This window comes from Bos javanicus, chromosome 8, assembly GCF_032452875.1.
Source record: "Bos javanicus breed banteng chromosome 8, ARS-OSU_banteng_1.0, whole genome shotgun sequence".
In the NCBI taxonomy this organism is placed as follows: domain Eukaryota; kingdom Metazoa; phylum Chordata; class Mammalia; order Artiodactyla; family Bovidae; genus Bos; species Bos javanicus.
The window spans coordinates 53,470,095-53,495,404 of record NC_083875.1 but is presented as its reverse complement, the minus strand read 5'-3'; the positions used below and the strand labels follow the sequence as shown (position 1 = coordinate 53,495,404).

Below are 25,310 nucleotides of genomic sequence, written 5' to 3'. Positions count from 1 at the left end.
GTCATAAAAATTTATTAAAGCCCTCTTTAGATTTTTAAAGTAATGACCAGCAGAGTCAGTCTTGATAATTGCTTATTTTGTGTTATATTCATGTGTTCTCTCCATCAGTAACAATAAAAAAAAATACTTGACTCTGGCTCAACACATTATACTTCCCAATGTTCTTTTTATTTATTTGCTTTGAAATTTCGGCTGCACTGGGTCTTTGTTGCAGCCTGTGGACTTTCTCTAGTTGTGGCATGCAAACTCAGTTGCCCTGTGGTTTGTGGGATCTTAGTTCCATGACCAGGGATCGAACCTTCATTCCTTGCATCAGAAGGCAGATTCTTAGCCACTGGACCACCAGGAAAGTACCCTCCAATGTTGTTTTGCCCTCATCCCTGCACTTTGTAAATGGTTTTGCTTGGAATCCTGTGAGTTGCAAAGAACATTATTCTTTTCCTTGTGTAACAGGTGAGACAACCGAGACCCAGCCTGACTAACAATTTGCTGTAGTGATTCAATTTTTGATGTTTAATGTAATTGTTACCACATGTGATTCTGGAGGCAGTAGGCTCTCCTTCCATTTAAAACTCCAAATGATGCCACAACCAAATCAGAAGCTTTATATGCTGGTGTTGCCTTTTGGTAGTCATAATTAAGATAGCATTTATTGGTGCTAATAATTCAGGATTACGTCTCCCTAATAGATGTACTGAGCAAGCACCACGGTGACAAGATAAGTTGCCCTGTTTTGTTCCATATGTCTGTGTTCTAAGTATTCCATAGTTTTAATTGGTTCCCTGCAGAATAACATTTACAAGCATATGGTATGGAAAATGCTGACTGCTTTTGTTACCATGTATTTTAGTACTTGTGGTGGCCCTGGTTCACTGGGCCTTTAAATGTAATTATGAGGTTATTTAATTCACTTCCTGGTATATTTTTTCTTAACCTGTCCACCACGTGTTAAATGCTATCAATATAGTGTATCTGGTAGCCTGTGCACATTTGGGCAGAAAACTAATTCACAAAAGCTTTCTCTGTGGATCTGTGCTGCAAGACGCCTTCTCCCACCTCGCCTCATGTGCGGTTTATAAAGGCACTGCAAGGCTGCCTGCAATTATGCTTCAGCAGAGGATGCGCTGTTTGGAGCCCAGAAGAGCCAGGAGCTCTCTGGCGCCTTGTTTGGGAGATTTACCAGCAATTCGTTGAAAAGGGATTGCAGATGTGAAATTAGACTCAAGGACTGAAGAGGGGACCAGCTGTATTTTTGGATATCTGAGCTCCTTTGGTACTTGGGTGTTTTCCTTAGGGAGTGCTGTAGCAGAGTGCAGCTGAATTATTAATATTTCTGAGACTATGTACAAGCCATCTTTTTTTTCAACCTTTGTATTATGGAAAATTTCAAACATATACAAAAATGGAAAGCATTGCATAATGAACCCTCAGTGGACCTAGGATTTAGTGTGTTTGTTTCCCAGGCTGCCAGCACAGATTACCTACAACTGAGTAGTTTAAACAATAGAAATTTATTGCCTGACAGTTCTGGAGGTTGGAAGTTTGAGATCTAAGTGTCCCAGGGCCACGTTCCCTCTGAGGGCACAAAGGAAGGGTCTGTCTCAGGCCTCTCTTCTAACGTCTCGAGGACTCAGATCTGTTCTTTGACTCATAGATGGCCTTCTCCCTGTGTCTTCATCTTGTCTTCCTTCTATACGTATTTCTGTGCCCAGATTCCCCCTGTGTACAAGGACACAGTCATCTTGGATTAGAGCCCACCCAAATGACCTCATCCAGCTTAACTAATTACATCTGCAACAACTCCGTTTCCAAATAAGTTCAGAGACACTGGAGTTTTAGAACCCCAACATAGGGATTTTGAGTGGGTGAAACTCAACTCATAACACTTATCAGGAATTACCAGTGCTTTGCCAATCTGTTTCATCTCTTTCCACAGCATCTTCCCTTGCTTCTTTTTCAGTTGCTACAGTCATGTCTAACTCTTAGCGACCCTATGGACCGTAGCCCTCCAGGCTCCTCTGTCCATGGGATTTCCCAGGCAAGAATACTGGAGTGGGTTTCCATGCCCTCTTCCAGGGTAGCTTCCCGACCCAGGGATTGAACCCAAGACTCTTATGTCTCCTGCATTGGCAGGCAGGTTCTTTACCACTAGCATCACTGTACATTTTTGCTTCCTGGGGGATTTGAAAGCAAATCACAGACATCATGCCATTTCACCTGTAAACTCTCATTTTACTTGAATCTCCAGCTAGTAAGGAGTTTGTAGGGGTATATGTGTGTGTGTGTGGATTTCCCATAAATATTGTGCCCAGTCATTTTTGACTTATGAGAAGCATGGAAAGAAAGTAGAGGCTTCTGCTGCTTCTCAGTCTGGGAACCTCTCACCTCTCTTTTCTGGAAGAAAGATTTTCTCAAGAAGCTTCTTGACACTTTAGGGAAGCTAATGCTCCTGTTCTCTGTGCTCCCACACTGTTTTTTCAGTGACCTGTGACATATGAATAATCTTATTGTTTTTGTAGCAGGGTGCAGAAGAAATGAAAACAGACTGTTTGCTTATACCTCATTGCTCTGTTCCCCTCCCCTATTCCCTAGAAAGAGAGATTTTCCTAAGAGCTCATGGGGATCAAAGAGCTGAGAAGAAACCCATGGAGGGTGGGCTGAGAGAAGGGTCTAAAATGTGCCACTGAAGCTGTGTTAGTGGTGCGGCTGGCTGATGCTGTGCTCTCAGTGGAGATGATTGCAAGTAAGCATCAGTTCTCCAAAGGACCAATCTTCCAGTTGACAAGGACTCAAATGGGTATGACATGGTGTCCATTGTTTCCAGGTGGGGCCAAACAATGGAAACTTTCTAAATATGCCGTTGTCTGTGCTAATCTGTATAAAAGTTTATAGCTTTTACTTATTACAGTGGAATTACCTATATCATTATTGTTGCTGTTCAGTCACTAAGTCATGTCCGACTCTTTGTGACCCCATGAACTGCAGCACACCAGCTTTCCCTGTCCTTTGCTATCTCCTGGAGTTTGCTCAAACTCATGTCCATTGAGTCGGTGATGCTTTCCAACCATCTCATCCTCTGTTGTCCCCTTCTCCTCCCGCCTTCAGTCTTTCCCAGCATCAGGGTCTTTTCCAATGATTCAGCTCTTCACATCAGGTGGCCAAAGTATTAGAGCTTCAGGTTCAGTTAGCACCTGTCCTTCCAATGAATATTCAGGGTTGATTTCCTTTAGGATTGACTGGTTTGATCTCCTATATTGTAATTACCAAATACCATACTACCATAGTAATTCATGTTTGTTGGGTTTGCCTGAGATAATAAAAAGTTGACCATGATCATTTTAAAACTTAAATGAAACAACCTAGGAGGCAGAGGGAGATAGGGCTGTGCAGAGTCTTGGAGGCACCACATTACTAGAAACAGTCCCCACTGCAGTCAGCCCATGGGCAGGGAAGCTGTCAAATGCATGGCTTTGGAAATACCAGCCCTGGGGCAATTACCTCCTGTGATCTCTGCTCACCAGATTTAACTTGGGAATACTAAAGGATCTTCCATCCAGGATTCTGAGAATTTTGTGAAATGATGCCAGGATCAGAGAAACTGCAGCAGTGGCTCTGCAGTTGTCCTGGAGGCACCATTCACCTTGAATGCATGTGAATGGCGGCGCCTGGGCACAGTTCTGTGAGATGTAAATGGTGCCCCCTGGAGTAGTGAGACAGTGAGGTGCTCTCTGCTGTCACTGTTGTTACTAACTGGTTGTTGCCTCTTGAGTTTTTGTCTCTGGTTAGCTGGGGTTTGCTTACCAAGCAAGTGGAAAGAGAGGACCATCTCCCCCATCCAATGGTCCCACATTCTCTCCATCTTTTCTTGCTCTCATCCCTCATAGTACTGGCACCTTCCTATTACCTCAGCCAGAAGCTTAAAAACATTTTCTCCCCTTTTTTCCACCCTGAGATTTTAAAGATTTTAAGACATGGCTGAATTAAGAAGTCATACACCACACACATGCGTGCACACACACACACACACATTACACGTTGAGGAGTCTCGCTCTCTTTTTTCTTTGATGAAAATTTGTATGTTATATGATCTAAGGGCTCTTAGTTGCTATAGCCTTCTGAAATACAGTCAAACAAACCAACAACAAAAAAGCTTGGGAGGGGAGCATACAGTAGGACTGATTTGTGAAGATAAACAATACTCTATTAAACAGTTGAAGGTCACTGCTAAGATGCAATGACTCCTTTGGGTCTCCAAACCACAGATTCACTTCTCCAGTTGTTGTTCGGTGAGTAATTGACAAGTATTCCTAATAAGACTATTTGTTTTTACATTAGTATCTATACATAGGGCAGTGGGGTTGCAGTTGTCATAAGGCAGAAGTGTTAGCTTATAGTTTCAAATATTTGGAATTTTCAGAGCAGATACCACAGTATTAAGAAACTAAGATGTAATATTCAGATTGTTATTGGAATTTTTAACTTCTGCTAAATACATTACTCAGAAAAAAATACTCTCTTAAGAAAAATAAAATGGTAAGAAAATTCAAGTCTTTAATTAAAAGTTTTACATAATTCATCATTGAATATAGCCAGTAGCCCAAAATGAACAAAGTTATATTTTATAGGATTAGTGAAATATTTTAAAAGCTGATGTCGTCCACTTTACAACTACTTACTATGGTGAAAAGTTTGGTGGTTATTATGTATTGTTAAGGTTGCCAAATATTTTTAAACCTTCATTTGTCATTCTTTGGATATGTATTTTTTGTATTGAAAGTTCAGTGTGACACTTATTTAAAAATTAAATAACAAAATCTTCCTCTAATACAGAAGGTTTCTTTTTTATGACTAATTTATTTAAAACAAGGCAGAAAGCTTTGTTCAAATATTTTATATTAAAGGTAACTTTTTCATAATGAATTTAATTGATGATGCCCCTTAAAATGTCAAAAATAAAATTCAAATGAACATACTGAAATTTTTTCATATTGAGGGGCTATGTTTGGACTCTCCAAACCTCTCAATAGAAGAGAGTTGTTTACTACGGGCAAAATGTATGGGCAACTGAAACACAGGTCATTTAGTACTTAGAATCATAAAAGCATATTATCCTAGGTTTGGAAGGAGCTGATGCTTAGAAAACTGGAAACTTTTCATTGGAAAAGCTTGTTCTCAGAGGGTGATACTTAATTTGTTTCTGCTTTTAAAACATATGAAACAGTACTTATGCACATATTTCTGTATCTATCTCATCTGTATCTATCTCCTATGGCAGTATTCTGTGTCACCAGACAGGTATTTTAATAAATCTTTATTAATACCCAACTACTGTGTGCTGGCTGCAGTTTAATTTTAAAATGAGTTTTGTATTTTGCAAAATATTGAAAGAGTGAATGAGAGGTCCCCGGGAAGGTGAGAGTTCTTCTTTCAATGAAAAACACACAGTGTAATAAATAATGGCATCATTAAAATTGTCATCTTTGCAAAGTACAGTCATTGCCCTGCATATCCCTTGTACACGGTCCCCCCAACCTGCATCACCACATCTTGCTGGAAGTGCAGCCTCTCCTTCTGCCTGCTCCCAGCCGCTGGTCGATTCATTACTGTCATCTCTGAGAGGCTTTCAGACATTCCAGGTGTGTGGTGTCACCTGCTCGACATCCCTTCCAAATACAGACGTTCACTCGCGTGAGTATTAAAGCAATAGATCTTTCTTATGACAACAAATAGCTGACTGCAGCAAAGCAAAGCTTCTGGGAAAAGCCTTCCGAGTACATCTTGGCTTGTTCATGGGGAGAAAAAACCTGACTAATTAGCTTCAGCCCTCCAGTCTGAGGGAGGAGAACTAATGAACAGATCAGAGCAGCCTGTGCCACACAGTGAGAGGCTGACTCTGGAAGAGGCAGCAGGTTAAGAGGACTTGATCTGAGGAAAGACTCACGAAAGAAGGTTCTGAGAACTTAGTGTAGTGAACGAAGCCTTTTGTTCTTTTCCATGAGGACCAACTAAAGAAAAGTTAAAATACTTATGAATCACAATTTTTCCAGTAAAAAAGGAAATACTTTTTTTTCCCCCACATGGCCCAGCGTGTGGGATCCTAGTTCCCTGACCAGGGATTGAGCTCACGTCCCCTGCGCTGGGAATGTGGAGTCTTAACCATTGGACCACCAGGGAAGTCCCAAAGGAAATACTTTTTTTTTTTTTAGGAAATACTTTTTTTTTTTTTTCTTCCAATTTTATTTTATTTTTAAACTTTACATAATTGTATTAGTTTTGCCAAATATCAAAATGAATCCGCCACAGGCATACATGTGTTCCCCATCCCGAACCCTCCTCCCTCCTCCCTCCCCATACCCTCCCTCTGGGCCGTCCCAGTGCACCAGCCCCAAGCATCCAGCATCATACATTGAACCTGGACTGGCAACTCGTTTCCCACATGATTCTTTACATGTTTCATTGCCATTCTCCCACATCTTCCCACCCTCTCCCTCTCCCACAGAGTCCATAAGACTGTTCTATACATCAGTGTCTCTTTTGCTGTCTCGTACACCGGGTTATTGTTACCATCTTTCTAAATTCCATATATATGCGTTAGTATACTGTATTTATGTTTTTCCTTCTGGCTTACTTCACTCTGTATAATAGGCTCCAGTTTCATCCACCTCATTAGAACTGATTCAAATGTATTCTTTTTAATGGCTGAGTAATACTCCATTGTGTATATGTACCAATACTTTTAATCGAGGAAAAAAAGTAAATTCATACAACTTATAAAAACTTTAAAGATGGGAAAAGTAGCAACAAAAATTAGGGCTGTTACTTATTAAATATTACTCTTCAGGGCAAATTTGAGAAGTAGTAGCATAAGAACAGCTTTCTAGTCTTTTATTTTCTGACTAATATTGTGTTTTGAAGCTCATTGGGTTGGGTGTTGCCTGCCTATCCCTGGGGAAAGGCTTTGTCCTAGAGATGCTTCTGCAAGTTGCTCCAGCTTGTATCAATGACCCCTATGGGCAGGCTTTCATTTTATAGAATTCCCTTGGTCCCTATCTATCCTCTGGTGCAGCTACTGGGGAAGAGGGTGGTTAAACTAAAAGGGTTTTAGCTTCTCAGTTTCTACATAGGTGTTAACAGTAATGTCGCTTCCTCATTATTCCCATGTGCTCCTCATTCAAGGGGTTACTCACAGCAATGGACTTGATCAAACTGAGCAGGCCTGGGAGTGTGTGTGTGTGGATATATGCTATAGAACCATCAACACCTGTCTGCACCCAGATATACATCCTATTTTCAGAAGGCTCTGTATTCTTAGCAGAGAGCCTTGAAACTGTGTTTAGATGGGTAGAAAATGACAGGTAAAGTGAAATAGTTCAAAAGTCATCATACCTTTTGTTATTTTGGATCTTCTCCCTCTGTTTTCGTATAAAGTATTTACTACAAAAATTTTGCAGAAACAGTACATGTCATATATTTACTGAGTCAATCTAAGTTTCCCATGATCTATTGATAAAAAACAGTTTATAAAGACCCCCACACTCTTGGCACCCACCTCTTGTTCAAAGTGCGTTTCTTCCTTCGGTAGATGAGGAGAGTAAAAGAGCAGGGAAGCAGATCTGAGTGCTTTAGTGAATCATGATTGAAATCAATTGGGCGCTATTTTTCCACCTCTTAAAAATTATTTTAACTTATTGCAGGCAGGATAAACATTCAGATACGTGCACATAGGAGTGTAGGAATAACATTAGACTGCCAAGATGAAGAGGGAAGAAAAGCAAACCCACAAAAGTAAAGCAAAGTGAAGGCTCTCAGTTCTTTATTTTCCTCCAGTAATTTTCCTGATGCAGATTTAACCTGACAGCCCTTGAAAGTCTCACTGGTTTAGCCCTCTAAATCCTAGTTCCACTGCAAACATTTTCTTTGTTCAATTACATCACAGAAGATTCCATTGGAATTATGTCAGGATCCTCTATGGACTGGCTTTCTCAGGTCTAAGGCAGTTTGGTTTTCCAGTGCTGTGTGTGGATGGTATCATAAAAGCTGCTGTTCTTCTCTACCTCTACCTCTAACACAGAGATGAAAAAGAGTGTCCAAAAGGGCATAGGGTGTGTGTGAGCGCTTGTGAGAGTGAGTGGGATGAGGAAGGTTAAGGGCTGAGGAGCAGGCAGACACATCACCTTCCTGGTCTGCTCTGTTGGTCTCAGTCTAAGCCCATGAGCTCAGAATTTGGGGTTCTTATTTATTGCTTCAGTCCATCCTTTCAACTGATATTTAATTGAATGTTTTTACCAAGTACAATTCTAACTGCTGAGTCACCCCTAAGGATGGAAACCAAGACATACTCTGACTAGCTGCGCAGAGTGTGAACGGCCCAGGCTTTTCCCAAAACCTGATGAAAAGGGGTTTCTCTCCATGCTCCCCTTCTTCCTTCTCTCTCTCTTTCCCTTCCTCCCTCCCTCTCTTTTTTCTTTCCTTTCTCTTCCTTCTTTCCTGAAAACCTCTTTGCTCTCTTGTCTCAGTTTCTCATTTACTTTTAACTATGTTTTTGAACACACACCACAGAGAGGCCAGAGAAAACACAGATTCATCATCCAACTTGAGAAATTATCAACATTTTGTGAAAAGGGCATTCTGAACTTGAACACTTAATCTTCTGCTTTGGGGAAAGCAGATGTATGTCTTATCCTATTTGTGAGTAGACAGTAGGAAGTAACTTGAACTTTATGACACATTTTCCACATTTTGTCAACCAAAAGGAATAGGACATAACTGCAAAATAGAAGTGCACACATGAAGTTTTGAAATTCCTTGGAAAAATAGTGCCTTGGGGCAACAACCTCACTAGCTCTGATTGTTAATACGATAAACACCCCTTTTGTCTTGAAATCACGCAAACTAGAATTTTAAAATTACTCTGCACTGGACATCCATTAACCACTTAAGTGCTGGAGCTGCAGCTGAGTAACACCTGGTAACTAATTATAGTGAAACCTGTCTGTGGGGGTTAATGGATCAGGGCCCAGCATTGGGCCTGCTTCACACACACACACACACACACACACGCACACACACACACACGCACACACACACACACAGATAGCAAGTCATGTTTTCGTAGAATTCCACAGTGTATTATTCTCCCCTGCTTGAGACATTTAAAAACAAAATTACTATAACAGTTATATCTTCAGAATAATGAATAAATTAGAATGTGTAATAGAGTCAGAAGTCAAGTGTTTAAAATCCTAAGAAGAAAAGGGAAATATGTGATAATATGTGATAAATAATAGTCATAAAATCTGTTACTATAAAAAATCAATTTAAAGCATTTTTTGAACGTAACCCCATGAAGTAGACAGAATGAGTATGTCATAGTCTGGAGTGTGTATGTGTGTGTGTGTGTGTGTGTATGTGTATGTGTGTATGTATGTGTGTGTATGTTGTGGGGGAGAAATTCAGAGAGAGACCCCACTATGAAATGAGAGTCTTATACTTGAGAGAAGTATGATTACTTGCAGTCTGTAATATAATTTTTAACTTTGGGGCTATTAACAAAGTGTTAGTCCATACTACTGTTGTTTTACAAGAACATGATAGATATAAAAATTAAAAACCCTCTTCTGCCTAACTGTTATATCCAACCATTGTTTTCACTAACAAATGCTGCTTCGAGCATCTGCTGTGTGCAGAGCACTCACTGCTTTAGGAACTCTGGGGGATACCAAGTTCAAGATGTGGCCAGGGCTTGCAAGGAGCTATTGATCTAGTAAAACTGAATCTCTGATACTTGAATAGCTGACCCCCCAATGCATGGATTACTAGGAACTAAAGATTGCACACACCAACAAATGAAGAGATGTACTGCTTATTTTAATTTGTGTTTTTGACTTTTATTTCTCCATACTCCACAGCAGAAGTAGAATATTGCACCAAAGAGGAAGCCTGGTGGACTTTAGATGGAGGCTGAAGTTATTACTTCCTCTCCTCTTTATTTCTCAGTTCTTAGTTTGTCCTCTATAAAAAATGGTCTATTTTTTTCTTATACAAAAACATTAGTAGAAGTCTTTTGAGTTCATTCTCTCAAGACGTATATTTATTTCTGAATTCTGTTCATGTATTACTAGACTAGGATATGACACATCATAAAATATAGTTTTAATAAAACAGAAAACTTCAAAGGATGAGATAAATAGGAGTTTATGTGGTTTATTTTTTCTCACTTTGGAAACTATTGATGGGTTTCAACTGGGTGAACCCACGTCCTTTTCTAACTATAGCCTTGAGTAAATCTAACTTTAGTAAATCTAACAACACCAGTAGTTCCCTTTGAAACTGTATTTAATCTAGGATAACTCGAGCAGTCCTTTTCAAAACCCAAATGCAGATTTGTTCTGCTGTTGACAAAAGCCAGATGGTCCTTGGGAGCTTAATCTTGGGTCCTCTTTAAGGCCATGGCTTCCAAACATGTCACATTATTCTTAGACTTTCCTGCAGACCTACTAATTCTGAGTATCAGGGACGGGCTCAGTAATCTGCATTACAAACAATGTCCTAGTAGGTGATCCCAGTGCAATCAGCAAGATGTTACTGTCACCATAGCAGCATTCTTTTCTTCTGAGAAGCAGGACCCAGAAAGAAAGAGGCAGCCATGTGAAGTAGTGGGGAAAATATTGGAATACATCTTTGCAGGTCTTTATAGTGATCTAACTCATTTGTCTGATAATAGGTGCTATGGATAGTCTATAATTTATCAAACGATTCCTTGGTTGTTATACATTGATGTTGTTTCTTATTTGTTTGTTTTTTCCTTTTGCTTCTGTTACAAATATCTGCTTCGACAAATATTTCTCAGGATTTTATTGAATATCCATATTTAACAATGGATTTTGAATTACAATGAGGAATTTAAAATACCCATATTTATTGGTGATTTTATTTTTATAGAATAGATACCTAGAAATGAAATAAATGTTGGATCAAGAAGGGTCAACATTCTGCATCTTAAAGGGTACTGTCAAATTAGTCCTACATTGGGGACTAATTGGTTGTAGTATTCCTTACTACTGCCTGCAATCTAACCAGCAGTGGGTGTGAGCATTCCCAATTTTTTTGCCAATTTGATGGGCAAAAAAATTAAATTATTGTTGATCTAATTTGCATTTCCATGACTACTAATGAGACTGAATTTCCTTTCATTTATTCATTTTTTTCTTCTATTAATTGCCTATTCTCACTTCTACTGATAATTTCGTTGGTTGTCTTTTTCTCAATCAACGTGTAGAAACTTTTTTTGTGATAGAAATATTGCCCTTTTAATAGCAAGATGGTACAAATATTATGCAAATATTATCTCCTACTCTTTATTTTTTATCATTTTCCCCACAGAATTAAGTAGCCAAATCACATGTTATATGTATGTATTTTTATTGGGATGTACTTTACATGTAATACTGTGTTATATTATACTGTATTCTCAGGAGTATAACATTGATTCAATATTTGTATTGAATATTTGGGAAAATTTGTATTGATCATGGGGAAATGATCATTACAATAAATCTAATTAACATCCATCACCATAATAATTATAATTTTTTCTTTGTGATGAGAACTTTCAAGATCTAGTCTCTCAGTTCTGTCATTCTTTTAGGCCTATCAAAATTTCACTGCTTTTAAAGATACCTAATAGTGAATGATACATTCAACACCTTAGATTTAAATTTAAATTGCATCATCATTTTTATATGGGTCTAACTATAAGAGAAGTAAATGGATTTCAGTCAAAGCAAGAAACTAAGGCAGAGTCTGACCTGTATTATTGCAACGATTTTCAGAAAACATAGTAGGTAGATTGAGAATAAGATGGTAAGATAGTACAAAATGTATCATTCATTGCTCTTTAGTGCTTGAAAAGATAATGTCATATTAAATAATGTATGCTTATTGCATACTTAATGCAACTTATTGAACAAGCTGTTCCATAGATGCCCGAGGCCAGAGAACAAAGTAATATCTTATTGATGTTTCCAGAGTTGAATTTGTTAATAATACAGTATTTTAATTCAGCAGTGAGGATAGAATAAACATCCTAAAATGATATGCAGTGAAAAATTCACAAAAAAATATGTCCATATGAAGACACCAGTGTCCATAGGAAAAAAATGACCTAAAGCACTTATAAGTATAATAAATATACTATTAAAGTACTATTTTGCCTAGCAATAAGATAATGCTTAAACAGAGCCGAAGATTTGAAAATCAGTTATTTCTGTAGGTGAAAATGTAAATTTCTAGTTTTCTAGTAGGCATTAAAATATTTACATTCTACACTACCTACGTTACCCAGAAATATAAAATTCAGAAGTATATCTTGAAGAAATAACTAGAGATGGGCATAAGAATACTATGTTCCTAATATTCCTTGCAGTCTCTTACTTATATTATCAAAAAATTAAATATTAAGTTAATTTAAGGTTAACTTAGAGCCACCCATAGACTGGGTGACTTAAACACCATAAATTTATTTCTCACAGTTCTGAAGACTGGAAGTCCAAGATCAGGGTACTGGCATGGTTGGGTCCTGGTGAGAACCACCTTCTGGAATTACAGAAAGCCTCCTTCTTCTGATCTCACACAATGGAGAGAGATAGAAAGAGGGAAATAGACAGCACAAACACTCTGCTGTTTTATAAGAGCACTAATTTCATCTTGAGAGCCCTACCCTCATGAATAAATCTATACTCAATTATTTTTCAAAGATCTCGTCTCCAAATACCACCACATTGGGGATTCGGGCTTCGACATTTGAGTTTTGAGGTGTGCAATTCAGTTCACAGCAAGATCTAAGCATAGCAAAGAGGTTAAAGACAGCAGAAGGTCAGAAAGCTGTGTGGACCCAGATGTACATCTACATGAGGCTAGATGGAAAAGACTACAGTTCTAAAGTCTGAAAAGAGGAAGGTTGAGAGATTATTAAAATCTGTGAAACCATGGAGGACAGACTTCTGGGATGGGGCATCTATTTAAGCTGAAAGGAAGCAGTACTGAAAGGAAATTAAAGGGCTACCCCACCAAGTTGGTAATAAATGTATGGACACAGTTCCCCCAAAAGTGGAATGGCTGAAAATGATAAGATGTAGGACAATTCCTAAAGGAGCTCTTTAGAAAAGGTGAGGATTTTGGGGGGATCATCCTTGACCTTTTCTGGTTGAAGCTGTGGAGGAAAAATAATAATGTTTTCCCCCAAAATTGTCCTTTGGGACATTGTCAGTAAGAGGATCTTGAACAAAAATATAAAAAATTAAATGCCTTAAGTAAAATAACAATTACAGCCCAAATCATTATTATGATTGAGGAAGTATGAAAACCATATATGAAGTCATTTCTTTTGAGAACATTGTATTTGCAAGATGGGTAGCAAACAGGTTGAGGAAGACGGATTCAGCTGAGAACAACAATGAATGTTTGAGTCAGTGTCAAATGCCCCAGCTAAAGGGATCCTGACCCCAAGGGCACTGGGGACCCAGATGCCCACCCAAGAAGAAGGGCCTTGTGCAGTAATAGCTGAGTGTAGCTTTTGGCTCCCCCCGTGCCTTCTCACAATGGCCTCTACGTTGGACCATCTAGAAGGGGTACAGATGCGCAGTCTGAGCCACTTATAGCTGAATTTGCTCAGATCGACTCTTGTCCCTTATTTTCCCCAAATGAGAGATAGTAAAAGAGGGCCTTCAGCATGTCAAAGAGAGGCTGAAGGAAAATGTTACTGAGGTCAGGTGGGAGGGCGGTGAGCAGGGAGGTTATAGACTATGCTTCTCAGACTTGATTAAGTTTCAGTTTTGTCAGTACTGACTGAGACAATTCAATTATGTCAAAATCATTTGAGTTTCGTCATTGAAAGCTTTTTGCCTTTTCCTAATTTGCTGGTTTATATTCATCTAGTACGTCACCAATTAAATTTGGACATCTATGAGAAAATCAAATATAAACAGTCTATGTCCTGAATTTGTAGATTCTGGTAAATGTTTTTGTTTTTACACATAACCTGAGGTACAGCTCTCGGAAGAAATCAGTTACAGCCTCCCAGTCACTTATTATTATTTATTAACTAACCGTTAGAATGAAACTGGACTAAATGAGGTAGCCAGTGGGCCAGAGTATCCTATTTGGCAATATCATAGAGATTTTAAAAAAGCACATATGATGATTCAAGGAATTCTATATATATAACCAACTCCCACACCCTTCCTTCATACCTAGAGATGTATCCTCACAATTGATACCATTAAGCCAGAAAGAATGAAGAATATCTGTAGTTTGGATCATGGAAAGAGGTCCATAGTATACTGTTAAGTGAAAATAGGAAGTCTCTAAAGACTGGGAATAGAAGCACTCCATTTAAAAAAAGAAAATATTTTTAGTTGAAGGATAATTGCTTTATAATATTGTGTTGGTTTCTGCCATACATCAACATGAACCAGTTATAAGTATACATATATCCCCTCCCTCTTGAGCTTCCCTCCCATCTCCCACCCCATCCCACCCCTTTAGGTTATTACAGAGCCCTGGTTTGAGGTTTTCTTTTTTTTGTCTTTCTGACTTACTTCACTCTGTATAATAGGCTATAGGTTCATCCACCTCATTAGAACTGACTCAAATGCATTCCTTTTTATGGCTGAGTGATATTCCATTGTATACATGTACCACAGTTTCTTATTTATCTGTTGATGGACATCTGAGTTGCTTTCATGTCCTAGCTATTGTAAGTAGAGAAGAACCCTGTTTTTGTAAAGTATATGTGTCAGTATACTTGTGTAAATTTAAAATGTGGAATATTCAACAATATGTTAACAGTGGTTATCTTTGTTTTAATTTTTGTTGTGTCTGACTTTATAATGACCTGTATTTCTTTCCTTACCAGAAAAAGAAACAAAAATAAAGAATAAAATACAAAAGTTTCAGTTGGTGGAGGAAATTCCTATGTTTTGGGGACTTTGCATAGAGTGATAAGTTTTCTTCTTTGCTTTTTTAAACTTTTAATTAATGTCACGCTGTTCCCTCCAGCCTGTGCTCCCTCTGAGTCCCAACCTTTTCTCAGATAGTGGTAAGATTATGAGATGTTCAGGAGGTCAGAAGTTCTATACATCATCTTAAACCCAAGGCCAATAACACAAGGCATCTTGCTCATTTACCAAACAAACAAAGAATGTGACTTTATCCACATCTGCCAGAGATGATCAGGGGCTTTCGTCCTTGCGTTTGGAGGACCAGGTTGCTCTGGACTCTTTTGTCCCTGCTGCTCATTTGGCTGTGGTTCGTTATGCATCCCTCCCTCCTGGCTTTCCTGGTGACTGTGACTGGCCTGGAGATAGGGACTGAAAGGAACATTAGTAGCATGTAAGATTTCTTCTTGCCCATCTGTGAGTCTCCTGATTTAGAATCATGGCAGCCTTCAGTACACAGGGTTCTTCTGGGGAGAAACTGAGCCCTTTTCTGTGCCACCCGAGCCAGCCTCCAGGAAGGAAGACCCCTCATTGACTTGGAGTTAGAAGTAGTCAACTGCCAACTGTTTCTGTTCCTGGATTTCCTTGGAGATACCATCCAGTAAATTCAAATGACTTCTTTTTCTCTGGCATCTTCGTTTGCTGGTTAAAGATGAGGGACTAAGAAATAGGCTCTGCATCGGTGTGCGATGAGGGGACTCTCCAACTTCTGTAGGCTTTGTCTATAATGATCATTTCAATTCATTATTTTTGAAAACATTTGCCTGGGATTTTTAAGAAAAGAGAGTAGAGTAGGATGGGTATGGAGAAACCATAGTAAAACTGTGTTGCAAGGGCTTGTTGACTAAGGTTAGTTGTGGGGCTGTGGATGTAAAGTACCAGGTGGAACAGCTCTGTTTCTCAGAGGGTGGAGTTATTAAAAAAAAAAAGCGAAAACAATGGAGGGGCCTGAGCTAATGACAGGGCTCTGGAAGCCCTCTCTCTGATCAATGCTGTTTTGATCAGAGTGTGTTTGAAAGTGCTTTTGCCTGACAAGTACAATTTGCTTTCATGGGTGGTTGAATCTTAATGCTTAGATATTTCTGTGCTTTTAAAAAGAGGTAAGAAACTTCATGAAGAAATCTCATTATAGTGATGTATAGGATTACACTTTGAAAGCATATGAAGATTGTGATCTGGAATACTGGCATATTCAATATATTTTCTTTTATATGTTGATTATGAAGAGATTCTGTCCATCTATTCAGAAGTTCAAGGTATAGTATAAGTTGAGTACAGTATCTATTTCAACCCATTATGAAGATTCCATTTTGTTTTGGGCTTGCTCAGCACTGGATGTAGATAGGAGATGATAAATCTCTGTCTCCTGAGATTCCTTAATGCTTGGTGTGCTTATATCAAGATCAGGGGATGGCTGTTTTCCTGCCAAATCTACTCTCTCCTAGCTGGGAGTTTATAAAGTCACATTTTGAAAATGTATATGCTAGGCAATAACTATTTGTTGGAACATTCTGGGCATTGTCTTACTTTGTACCTTGGCCTGAGATAACTGGAGGTCCCTTTTCTTCACTTTAGATCTTTATTAATATCACCTTCTCAATGAACCTCATCCCAGGGCACCCTAGCCTTCTGCTGCTAAGTCACTTCAGTCATGTCCGACTCTGTGCGACCCCATAGACGGCAGCCCACCAGGTGCCCCTGTACCTCAGATTCTCCAGGCAAGAACACTGGAGTGGGTTGCCATTTCCTTCTCCAATGCATGAAAGTGAAAAGTGAAAGTGAAGTCGTTCAGTCATGTCTGACTCTTAGCGACCCCATAGACTGCAGCCCACCAGGCTCCTCCATCCATGGAATTTTCCAGGCAAGAGTACTGGAGTGGGGTGCCATTGCCTTCTCCAAGCCTTCTATTCATCCTTATCTAATTATTGGCTCTTTTTATCTCCTTGCACTAAAATGCAAGTGCCATGGGGGCTGGGATTTTTGTCTGCTTGGTTCAGTGCTGAATCCTTAGAGATTAGTATAGTGCCTGGGACACAAACAGGATTTTATTAGTTGAATGACAATAATTAATTGAATTGGTAAAATTGTACATATGTCACTTTTATTTGGGCATAATTTGTCTGTTTGCAAATACTCTAGACCCCAATTTGAATTGTGTCAAGGGTCATAGACTTTAAGATTGAGCATCTATGAGTCTGTGAATATATGGGGATGTGACACAGGAAGGGCCCACAGGCCTGCTGTGAGGAGTGCAGGGTGTCATTGTGGTCAGGAGACTCTTCTCAGTTCTGTGAACCAGTTTCATGGTTGCCCCTGTGTGGAGCCACTGATGCAAAGTGGACCAAGTACCTTAAGGATACCCTGTTACCAGCCCCAGACGCCTGAACTCAGTCCCAGACTTTTCTGACTTTCTTTGACCCCTGTTTTAACTCTGATCATACGGCCAAGGTCATTTGCGGTAGGAAGCTTGAAAGTGGGACCCGTATTCTCTGGCTGTTGACCTCTGTTTTGAAAAGCCAAATCCTGCACATTCCTTGGGTTCACCTACTGGTTGAATTTATGTAACTAATTTCATGTTTTATTCCTCCAAGCAAGCAGAAATCTGTCTAAGCTTGGTTTCTACAATACTTGACTTTTGCTACCCTTTAATTATATCTTAGTGGGTTTGGGTAGGAATCAGGCTCTTAAGAACATCTGGAATGTTTTTTGAGGTTGAGTCTACTATTTTAAGGGTCACCAAAGGAACCTTCTGATTTTGATGTCCCTTTTCTTTAGTCTAACAATTTTAGCCAGCCTGAAATTTCTAGTCATCCTTTTGGATTGTGGCATAATTCCTGGAAGGTCTCTTTAAAACGAAAGTATGTTACCTTGGTGAGTAACACATTAACCTGGGAGTACTCATTGGCGTGGATTCGCTATGGAATTGCTAGTGAAGGGGCAGATAGATCCCTGGTAGGATGGCCACCAGAATGATGGAGGTGGGAAGATAGTGTTGGAGCCTGGGAACTGGGGCGTTGACTGGAGATGGCAGACATAGTAAATGATGCTGGAAGAAGTCATGACTTTGAAGGAACTTGATACATGGGAAGAAGGGGATTCAGGAAACAAATAAGAAAACATGAAGACAGGGATGTGGGCACCAAAAAAAAAAAAAAAAACAACTCTCGAAGGTTTGTGTTGGGATCTTCTACAGCCTGACCTGCAAGTTGATACATGCTTTTTTCTCTTTAAATGAAGAAGGATGAATAAATCCTAATCTTAGAAGATTCCCCAGTTGTGAGAATTGGCCCATTATGTTTGGGCTAACAATTTTATTTAGCTCCTTTCTCTTTCTAATTAATAATTGGTTTGGACTTGGAAATGCATTGACTCCCAAGTCGTCTTATTTTCCCCCATGTCTTCTTTGATGCAAGCTGAAAGTTGAATGCAGAGCTGTGCTGAGGAATTACCAAACCTAGACAAGGAGGCAGATAGATCAGCTTTGGAGTAATTTTAATGCTATACTTTTATGAAGCCTTGCTGTATTTAACAGGCGTATTTAACATTCTCTTTGCCCCCTCGATCCCCATCCCTGCTCATTTTGTAGATACTGAAGTCATTATGGCATTATTGTGTGATTAGTGCAGGGCAGAAGAGACAGAGCTCTTTGTACCGGGTCATGGGCTCTGAGAACAATCCTAGTCCTCTAACAGCCTCTACTGACCTATAAAAAGTGTTGTGAATCTTCTTACTGTCTGCCTTCCAAGAGATATGGGAGGAGAAATGACGTAATGTCTACTTAGACCTTCGAGCTTCTCGGAAGAACAGTCTACAGTAATATGATTTCTTAATGCATTTATTTGTGTTGTAATGGAGTATAATTGCATTTATCCCAATTTCTTTCTATACCTCTAAATCTGACAGTCTCGCACAGGGGAAGCAGTCTGGCTTTGGGAGTAAGAACTGGGTCTAGACTAGAATCCTCCAAAAGTACAAGTGTACTAGCTATAAAGTTATGAGGTTGAGGGAAGGAGGGTGGGAGAGGAAGGAGTGGGAGCTACAGGTGGTGATGCGGGGGAGGCAGTGGTTATAATTATCTTCAGAGTGTTTATAACATTTTAAAATCCTATTATTTTTCTAAAGATCAACATGTCAATATATTTTAAAATATACCTATTTGTTTTAATTTACAATATTGCATACTGGACAACTTATATGCAATATTGATCCTGCCATCATTCTCTGTGCTCATAGGCTCTTTGATTGAGCCTCCTCCAAGATTTCCCTTATTATGTTCCTCGGGTCACAGTTTGGTTGTTGAATAACTAATTTCTGAGTCTGATATGGTAGTTCTCTACAAATACCAACACGTTTATAGATTCAGTTGTAAGAGGCCTAGTAAGTTACTAAATAATCCTTTTTCTTTGTTCTGTAGAAAAAGGAATAACAAGTGTTTTTTTTTTAATTGAAATAATCAATTAAACAAAATCAAATAACCGATTGAACAGTGGATTTTTTGAGTAGCTTTTTGAGCAGTATTACAATTGAGTTGGCTTTCTAGTAAGTCGTGAAAAGAGAAATTAAAACAAAAGATGAAAAGCTGAGGAAGTATACATAAGCATCATCCCTGACATTCCATAAATATGTCAGTTTAGGTTACCCTTATCGTTATTGGACAGTTTTGTTGTGGAATTTTCTGGTTGTGATTGGTTCTTTAGCACTTCTAATCCAGTGTTTTATAAGGAGGTCAGCCTTATATAAAGAATTTTAAGCAACTGTTGAGTTAACCAGGAAAGAAAACAGTATGTATATCTTCTCTTTCAGAGAGGTGACAGTATACACTCTAATAGCAACTGATTTGTATTTTTGGAGCAATAATACTGATCATATTACTTTCTATGGAGGGAAGAAAAGCATTACAACCATTTTTATTTGTTAAATTATAGAATATAATGCAGAGAGCATATCCTGTCACTCAAAATGTGGCATGAAAAAAATAAATTTCTACCAAATAGTGTTGCACACCAGGGACATATGAAAAAAGTCATTTTTTCTCTCAAAGTGAGAAGAACATCTTGTGTAAAGAAATGATATAAAATACTAGGGAACTGTTCTTTAGACAAAAATAATCTTTTACTAAAAAGTGTTGACTTGGAGATATAGTTCATGTCAGGTTACTTTGTGGATGATCTTAATACAACCACATTTTTGTTGGAGGAGGTCATTGAGAGCAGTGACTACCAGTTGACCTGAGAGCTAGACTCTGGCAATTGGAGGTTCCTCTTCCCCTCCCCATCCTTGAAATGTACAATCTGCCCATCAATCCCACAGCAGGAACTATTTTTACGGACACAGCCTTGAGTGAACAATGTGTTGTTGAGATCATGTGTCACAGAAGCCAGTTAAGGCCTCTACATAAACTTTAAAGATTCTGGTGGGCAGGTGTGGAGATACACCTGTCTTGTGGCTGCCCAAGGCAAGCCTTGTAAGTAGGTTCCCTTGCTTATTGAACCTGCCACCCACCCATCTGGAGTGGGCTGCATCTTCTTCAGTCTCCCCTTGTTCTCTGTATATGGGGGCCAGTTTCAGGTTTCACCCAGGAAAGTTCCCAAGGTTGTGAACCGATAATTTTCTGTTCTTGACAACTAACTAAAATTTTAATGAGCATTTCTGAATGTTAAACATGTTGTACCATTTTAGGCCCTTATATAAAACAGTTATGAGTTTTTGCAATTGTGTCTGAATATAGCTAAGGCATACATACTTTAAAAAGTTGAAAAATATCCACTTATGTTAATCTGTTGTTAAATTGTGATGTTTTATTTGAATTTGTTTCAGAATCGAAGCAAACGTTTGGAGAAGGTCCATGTGGTTATTGGACACAAATCCTGTGATTTGGATTCTCTCATTTCTGCCTTCACATATGCTTACTTTCTAGACAAGGTGAGTGGAAAGAAGGTCATGTATTTTTTAAGAAATTACTTATGTATTTTTTATTTTCAGCTGTGCTGGTCTTTCTCTAGTTGCAGGGAGCAGGGGCTCCTCTAGTTGCGGTGCATGGGCTTCTTACTGTGCTGGCTTCTCTTGTTGAGGAGCACAGGCTCTAGGGTGCTGGCTTCTCTTGTTGAGGAGCACAGGCTCTAGGGTACTTGGGCTTCAGTAGCTGTAGCTCCTGGACTCTAGAGAACAGGCTTAATAGTTGTGGTGCACGGGCTTAGTTGCTCCATGGTATCTTCCCAGATCAGGGATTGAACCTCTGTCTCCTGCACTGGTGGGTGGATTCTTTGCTACTGAGCCACCAGGGAACCCCAAGATTATGCTTTTTATATTTGGATTATGATGTAACTTTTATAAACAGATGTTTTCCAGAAAAACAAGGAAGCTACTAACTTAATTTTTCATGTTCTGGTTTATTGTTGCAAAGAATAATGTATTATAATTAATTAATCAACAAATATTTATTGGTCACTTACTACATGTTAGGCATTGTTCTAATTATTTCTTACTGAGTCTCTGCATAAATATTTATTTCAATAGGATCGATTTTTTTCAAATAAAAAGTTTAAAAATGTTATAATTGTTGATTACTTTTGTGGAAATTCAGAGAACTGACAAAAGTAAGTGTCAGAATTTCTTGTTTGCCTTTGTCATTCTTGTTGGATAATCTTGCCTTTGGGAGTAGAAAAATATGTGCAAAATAATCTGTGAAGATTACATGAAGTATAGAGCACACTGGCTGAAATTTTCAGTAATAGAGGTGTTACCTTCCACATCTGTATTCTGTTTTTGCCTCTTAGCCTGACTTTGTACAGCAAGGTCATTCTCAGTTAACAATAATCTCCCTTGAGTCAGAGTCTTCGTACTCTGTGAAGCCATACTATAACATGCCAGTGGAGGTGGAAAAGACCTTTCTTTAAGTAAATTGTTTAAAAATATCCATTCCATAAATTCATCAACCCATATTGAAGCATCACTTTAAAGCCTAAAAAAGTATATTATGAGTGTCTTGGTGCTATGTCTAATTTGACACAATTTTTAGTTTTCTGGAGTGCAATTTGTTTTACTCCAATTTTGTTTGGATCCTTGACTCTGATGGTGTGCATAGCTGATCTACAATGATTTACATTCCCATGAAACCTAGCCTTCCAGAATGAGCCGTAGGTGGCAAGAATGACTTTAAGGCAGCAGCTGACGAAGTGCCAGGTAAAATATTCCGATGTCGACATATGACTTTCTGTCATATTTATCTTAAAATTTGCTAAACTTTACAAGGGAGATTAATTGGTATGAAGAGAGAAATGTGCCTGTGTCAAGACATGCATTTAAATACTAATCTTATTAACGGGATTTTTTTTCTTATTTATTTTGTATTGACGTATAGTTAATTTTCAGTATTGTGTTCAAGAGTAGAGCAAAGTGATTCAGTTACTTTGCTGTACACTTGATTTTCAGATTCTTTTCCATTATGTCACAAGATATTAAGTATAATTCCCTGTGCTATGCAGTAGGTCCTTGTTGACTACCTATTATATATATATTAATATGTATCTGTTAATCCAAAACTCCTAATTTATCTCCCCCAAGTCCTGCCCACCCTTAAGTGGGTTTTTTGACTTCTAGGAAAAAAGCATTGCTTGTCTTGAGAACATTAGAGTTGCCTGAACCAGACTGGTTTTTAGACTGATCATGGCATGGATTCTTTTTTTTTTTTCCTTAATGGGATCGGAGAGGTTGCTTTAGGTTGTAGAGTTGTTGCTCAAAATCTCACAACTTTGTCCAGAGGAAAGTTTTTTTCTCATTTTCTATGCCACAGTGAACCACTGATACCCTTGTGCAGTCATTAGAATGCGTGTGTGCACACACATACACCTACCCACTAACTCCCCCCACACATAGAATCCTTCGCAGGGACAGATCTTAAGTCTTCAAGGAACTACAGTTTATACCTACTTAAAGGAGGAAAAGTTTTCCTAAATTCATCCTTCTGTCTATGAAATGAACATGTCAGATTACCATGTCATGGACTCTTCGGAAGTCATATAATAGTAATGACAGCACTGCCACTAACTTTGATGTCTTGAATGAATATAATAACATCCAGCAAAAGGAGTGGGCAAAGTAGTTGTCATAGTACAATAAGGAGATGTGTGGCCTCTTTCCTCCTTCCAAGACTCACGACTAAGCATGGGGACAAATATGGAATTACTGAAGAGTCACATACTGGGAGCTTGTTAAGCTCTGTGTCTTCCTCTTAATTTGCTGCACCCTGCTCCCATCACGGGTCTGCATCTTCATTTTAATTTTTCCGAAGAACCTGGCTACTCCCTCTCAAAGTATGAACACATAGAAGGACAGGGTTTGCAGCTTTGCATGTCTGACTCTGTTTAATTACTTTTCACTCTGGTAGGTAAGCCCCATTCTATGGAGGGGAAAACTGAGACTCAGAGAGGAAAATGGCTTTCTCAAAGTCAGACAGAAGAGTTGAGTTAGTTTTTCTGACCCCCACTCCAGAATAGGTCCTGCCAGAACAGGCTCAGACTGCATAGCTCTTGACTTAAGTTTCAGTATCAGGAGTGCAGTATAACTCTCGCAATTAATAAGGAAAAACATCTTGTTGTGCATAAACTGGTAATGATTATTACATGGTTGTGATTCTGTATTAGCCTGATAGGTGGGATAAAACCCATCTTGTTGGAATGTCTTTGTATACCATAGTAGTAGGTGATTCATTTATTTCACTCAACAAATATGTATTGTGCCAATATGTATTTGTGCCAATACAGATTGGCACAAATCTGTTTTGTGCCAGACCATTTTATGCACTTAGAAACATGAACAAAACTGACAAAAATCCCTGCTAGGAAGGGGAGATGGATGATAAAGATGTTAAGACTGTGTAATAAACACTGTGCTTGTGAAAGAGCTAGTGATGATGTGAGAACAAAGGCCATTTAGTTTAGGCAAAAATCCAGTCTTTCCAAACCCCACATTCTCTCAGTGATATTTAGGGTTTATTGCTATAGAGTTAATAGTAATTTTTTAAAGCACCTTCATTTTCAAAATTCTCATGGAAAAATAAGTTTATTATTGTGAATCTGAAATTCTCTAACGTCTACCCATCTCCAGTTTCCCCCATCATTACAGTTTTTTTTAAAAGAGGTTTGTTAACATAATATTTTTTTAAAGATATAAAACATTAATAGAAATCACAATCTGGTAGTCTGTGAGCCAAATCTCGAGTTTTCACTAACCTACACAGTATTTTTAATTAAAAGGTTTATTGTGACATTGTAACAATTAAACATCACAGATAACACCCCCACATCTAGATTTCTAGCTTCTCTTGAGTAATTGAAGGATTTGCCTATCCTGGAATGGAATTTTTTGCATGGAATCAATTGACTGGAGCTGAGTGGGAGGCATCCCATATAGATGTGACATCTGGGTCTTTCTGTGTCAGTGAAGTTTTTACCTGGAGCTTCCCTGTTGGCTCAGCTGGTAAAGAAGCCACCTGCCAAAGAAGAAGACACAAGAGATACCAGTTTGATCTCTGGGTTAGGAAGCTCCCCTGGAGAAGGAAATGGCAACCCACTCCAGTATTCTTGCCTAGAAATTTCCATGGACAGGAGAGCCTGGCGGGCTATGGTCCACAGGGTCACAAAGAGTCGGACATGACAGAGCACACACGCACACACACACAGTCTTCCCCTGCCCTGTGGTCATCATTCTCATTTTTTGCTGATTCCATAAAATGGGCAGATTTGTTTCCTATGAAGAAGAAAATGTATATATTTTAAAATTGTGGAGACGGTGAAATGAGACATAAAAAATTTCAAGAAAGGCAAGAGAAGTTTCATGTGGAGTAACAAGAGATTAACAAAAATTAGGGACCACTTAATCCATGGAAAATGCTCTGCTCATTGGGTTCATGAAAAACTGGTTATGAATGTAAAGTGGTTTAGCGAGACCAAAGGACCTTCATTCCCTTCCCAGTTACCCTCTGGCTTGAGAAAATGTAGTTGTATTTTATCCTCCTGCTGCTGTCAGTGATTCAGCCAACTTTTTTCTTGGTAGGTCAGCCCACCAGGGGTTCTCTGTTTGCCCGTGCTGAACATACCGAGAACTGAATTCAATTACTTCACTGAAACAAGGTTTATTTTAGAAGAGCTAAATATCTCTGAATCATCCCACATATTCCGAGATGAAATTAATCTGCATCAGCTAAATAATGAAGGGAAGTTATCTCTAACACTTGTTGGCAGCAACGTACTGGCAAGGTAAGGCTCTGGAAGGAGGTTTGATATTTTATAAAAGATTTTTCTGTGCCAGGTATTA

At 38.8% G+C, this 25,310-nt stretch overlaps 1 protein-coding gene across 6 annotated transcripts in view; it reads left to right on the top strand.

Moving 5' to 3' along the window:
• PRUNE2 (prune homolog 2 with BCH domain) overlaps positions 1 to 25,310 on the top strand; it is a 294,221-nt gene that overhangs the window by 33,017 nt on the left and 235,894 nt on the right. For all 6 annotated transcript variants that reach the window (XM_061425575.1, XM_061425573.1, XM_061425570.1 and 3 more), the window contains exons 2-3: positions 20,814 to 20,918; positions 25,050 to 25,252. In XM_061425575.1, coding sequence (XP_061281559.1) covers positions 20,814 to 20,918; positions 25,050 to 25,252 — 308 coding nt within the window. The remainder of the gene's footprint in view (positions 1 to 20,813; positions 20,919 to 25,049; positions 25,253 to 25,310) is intronic.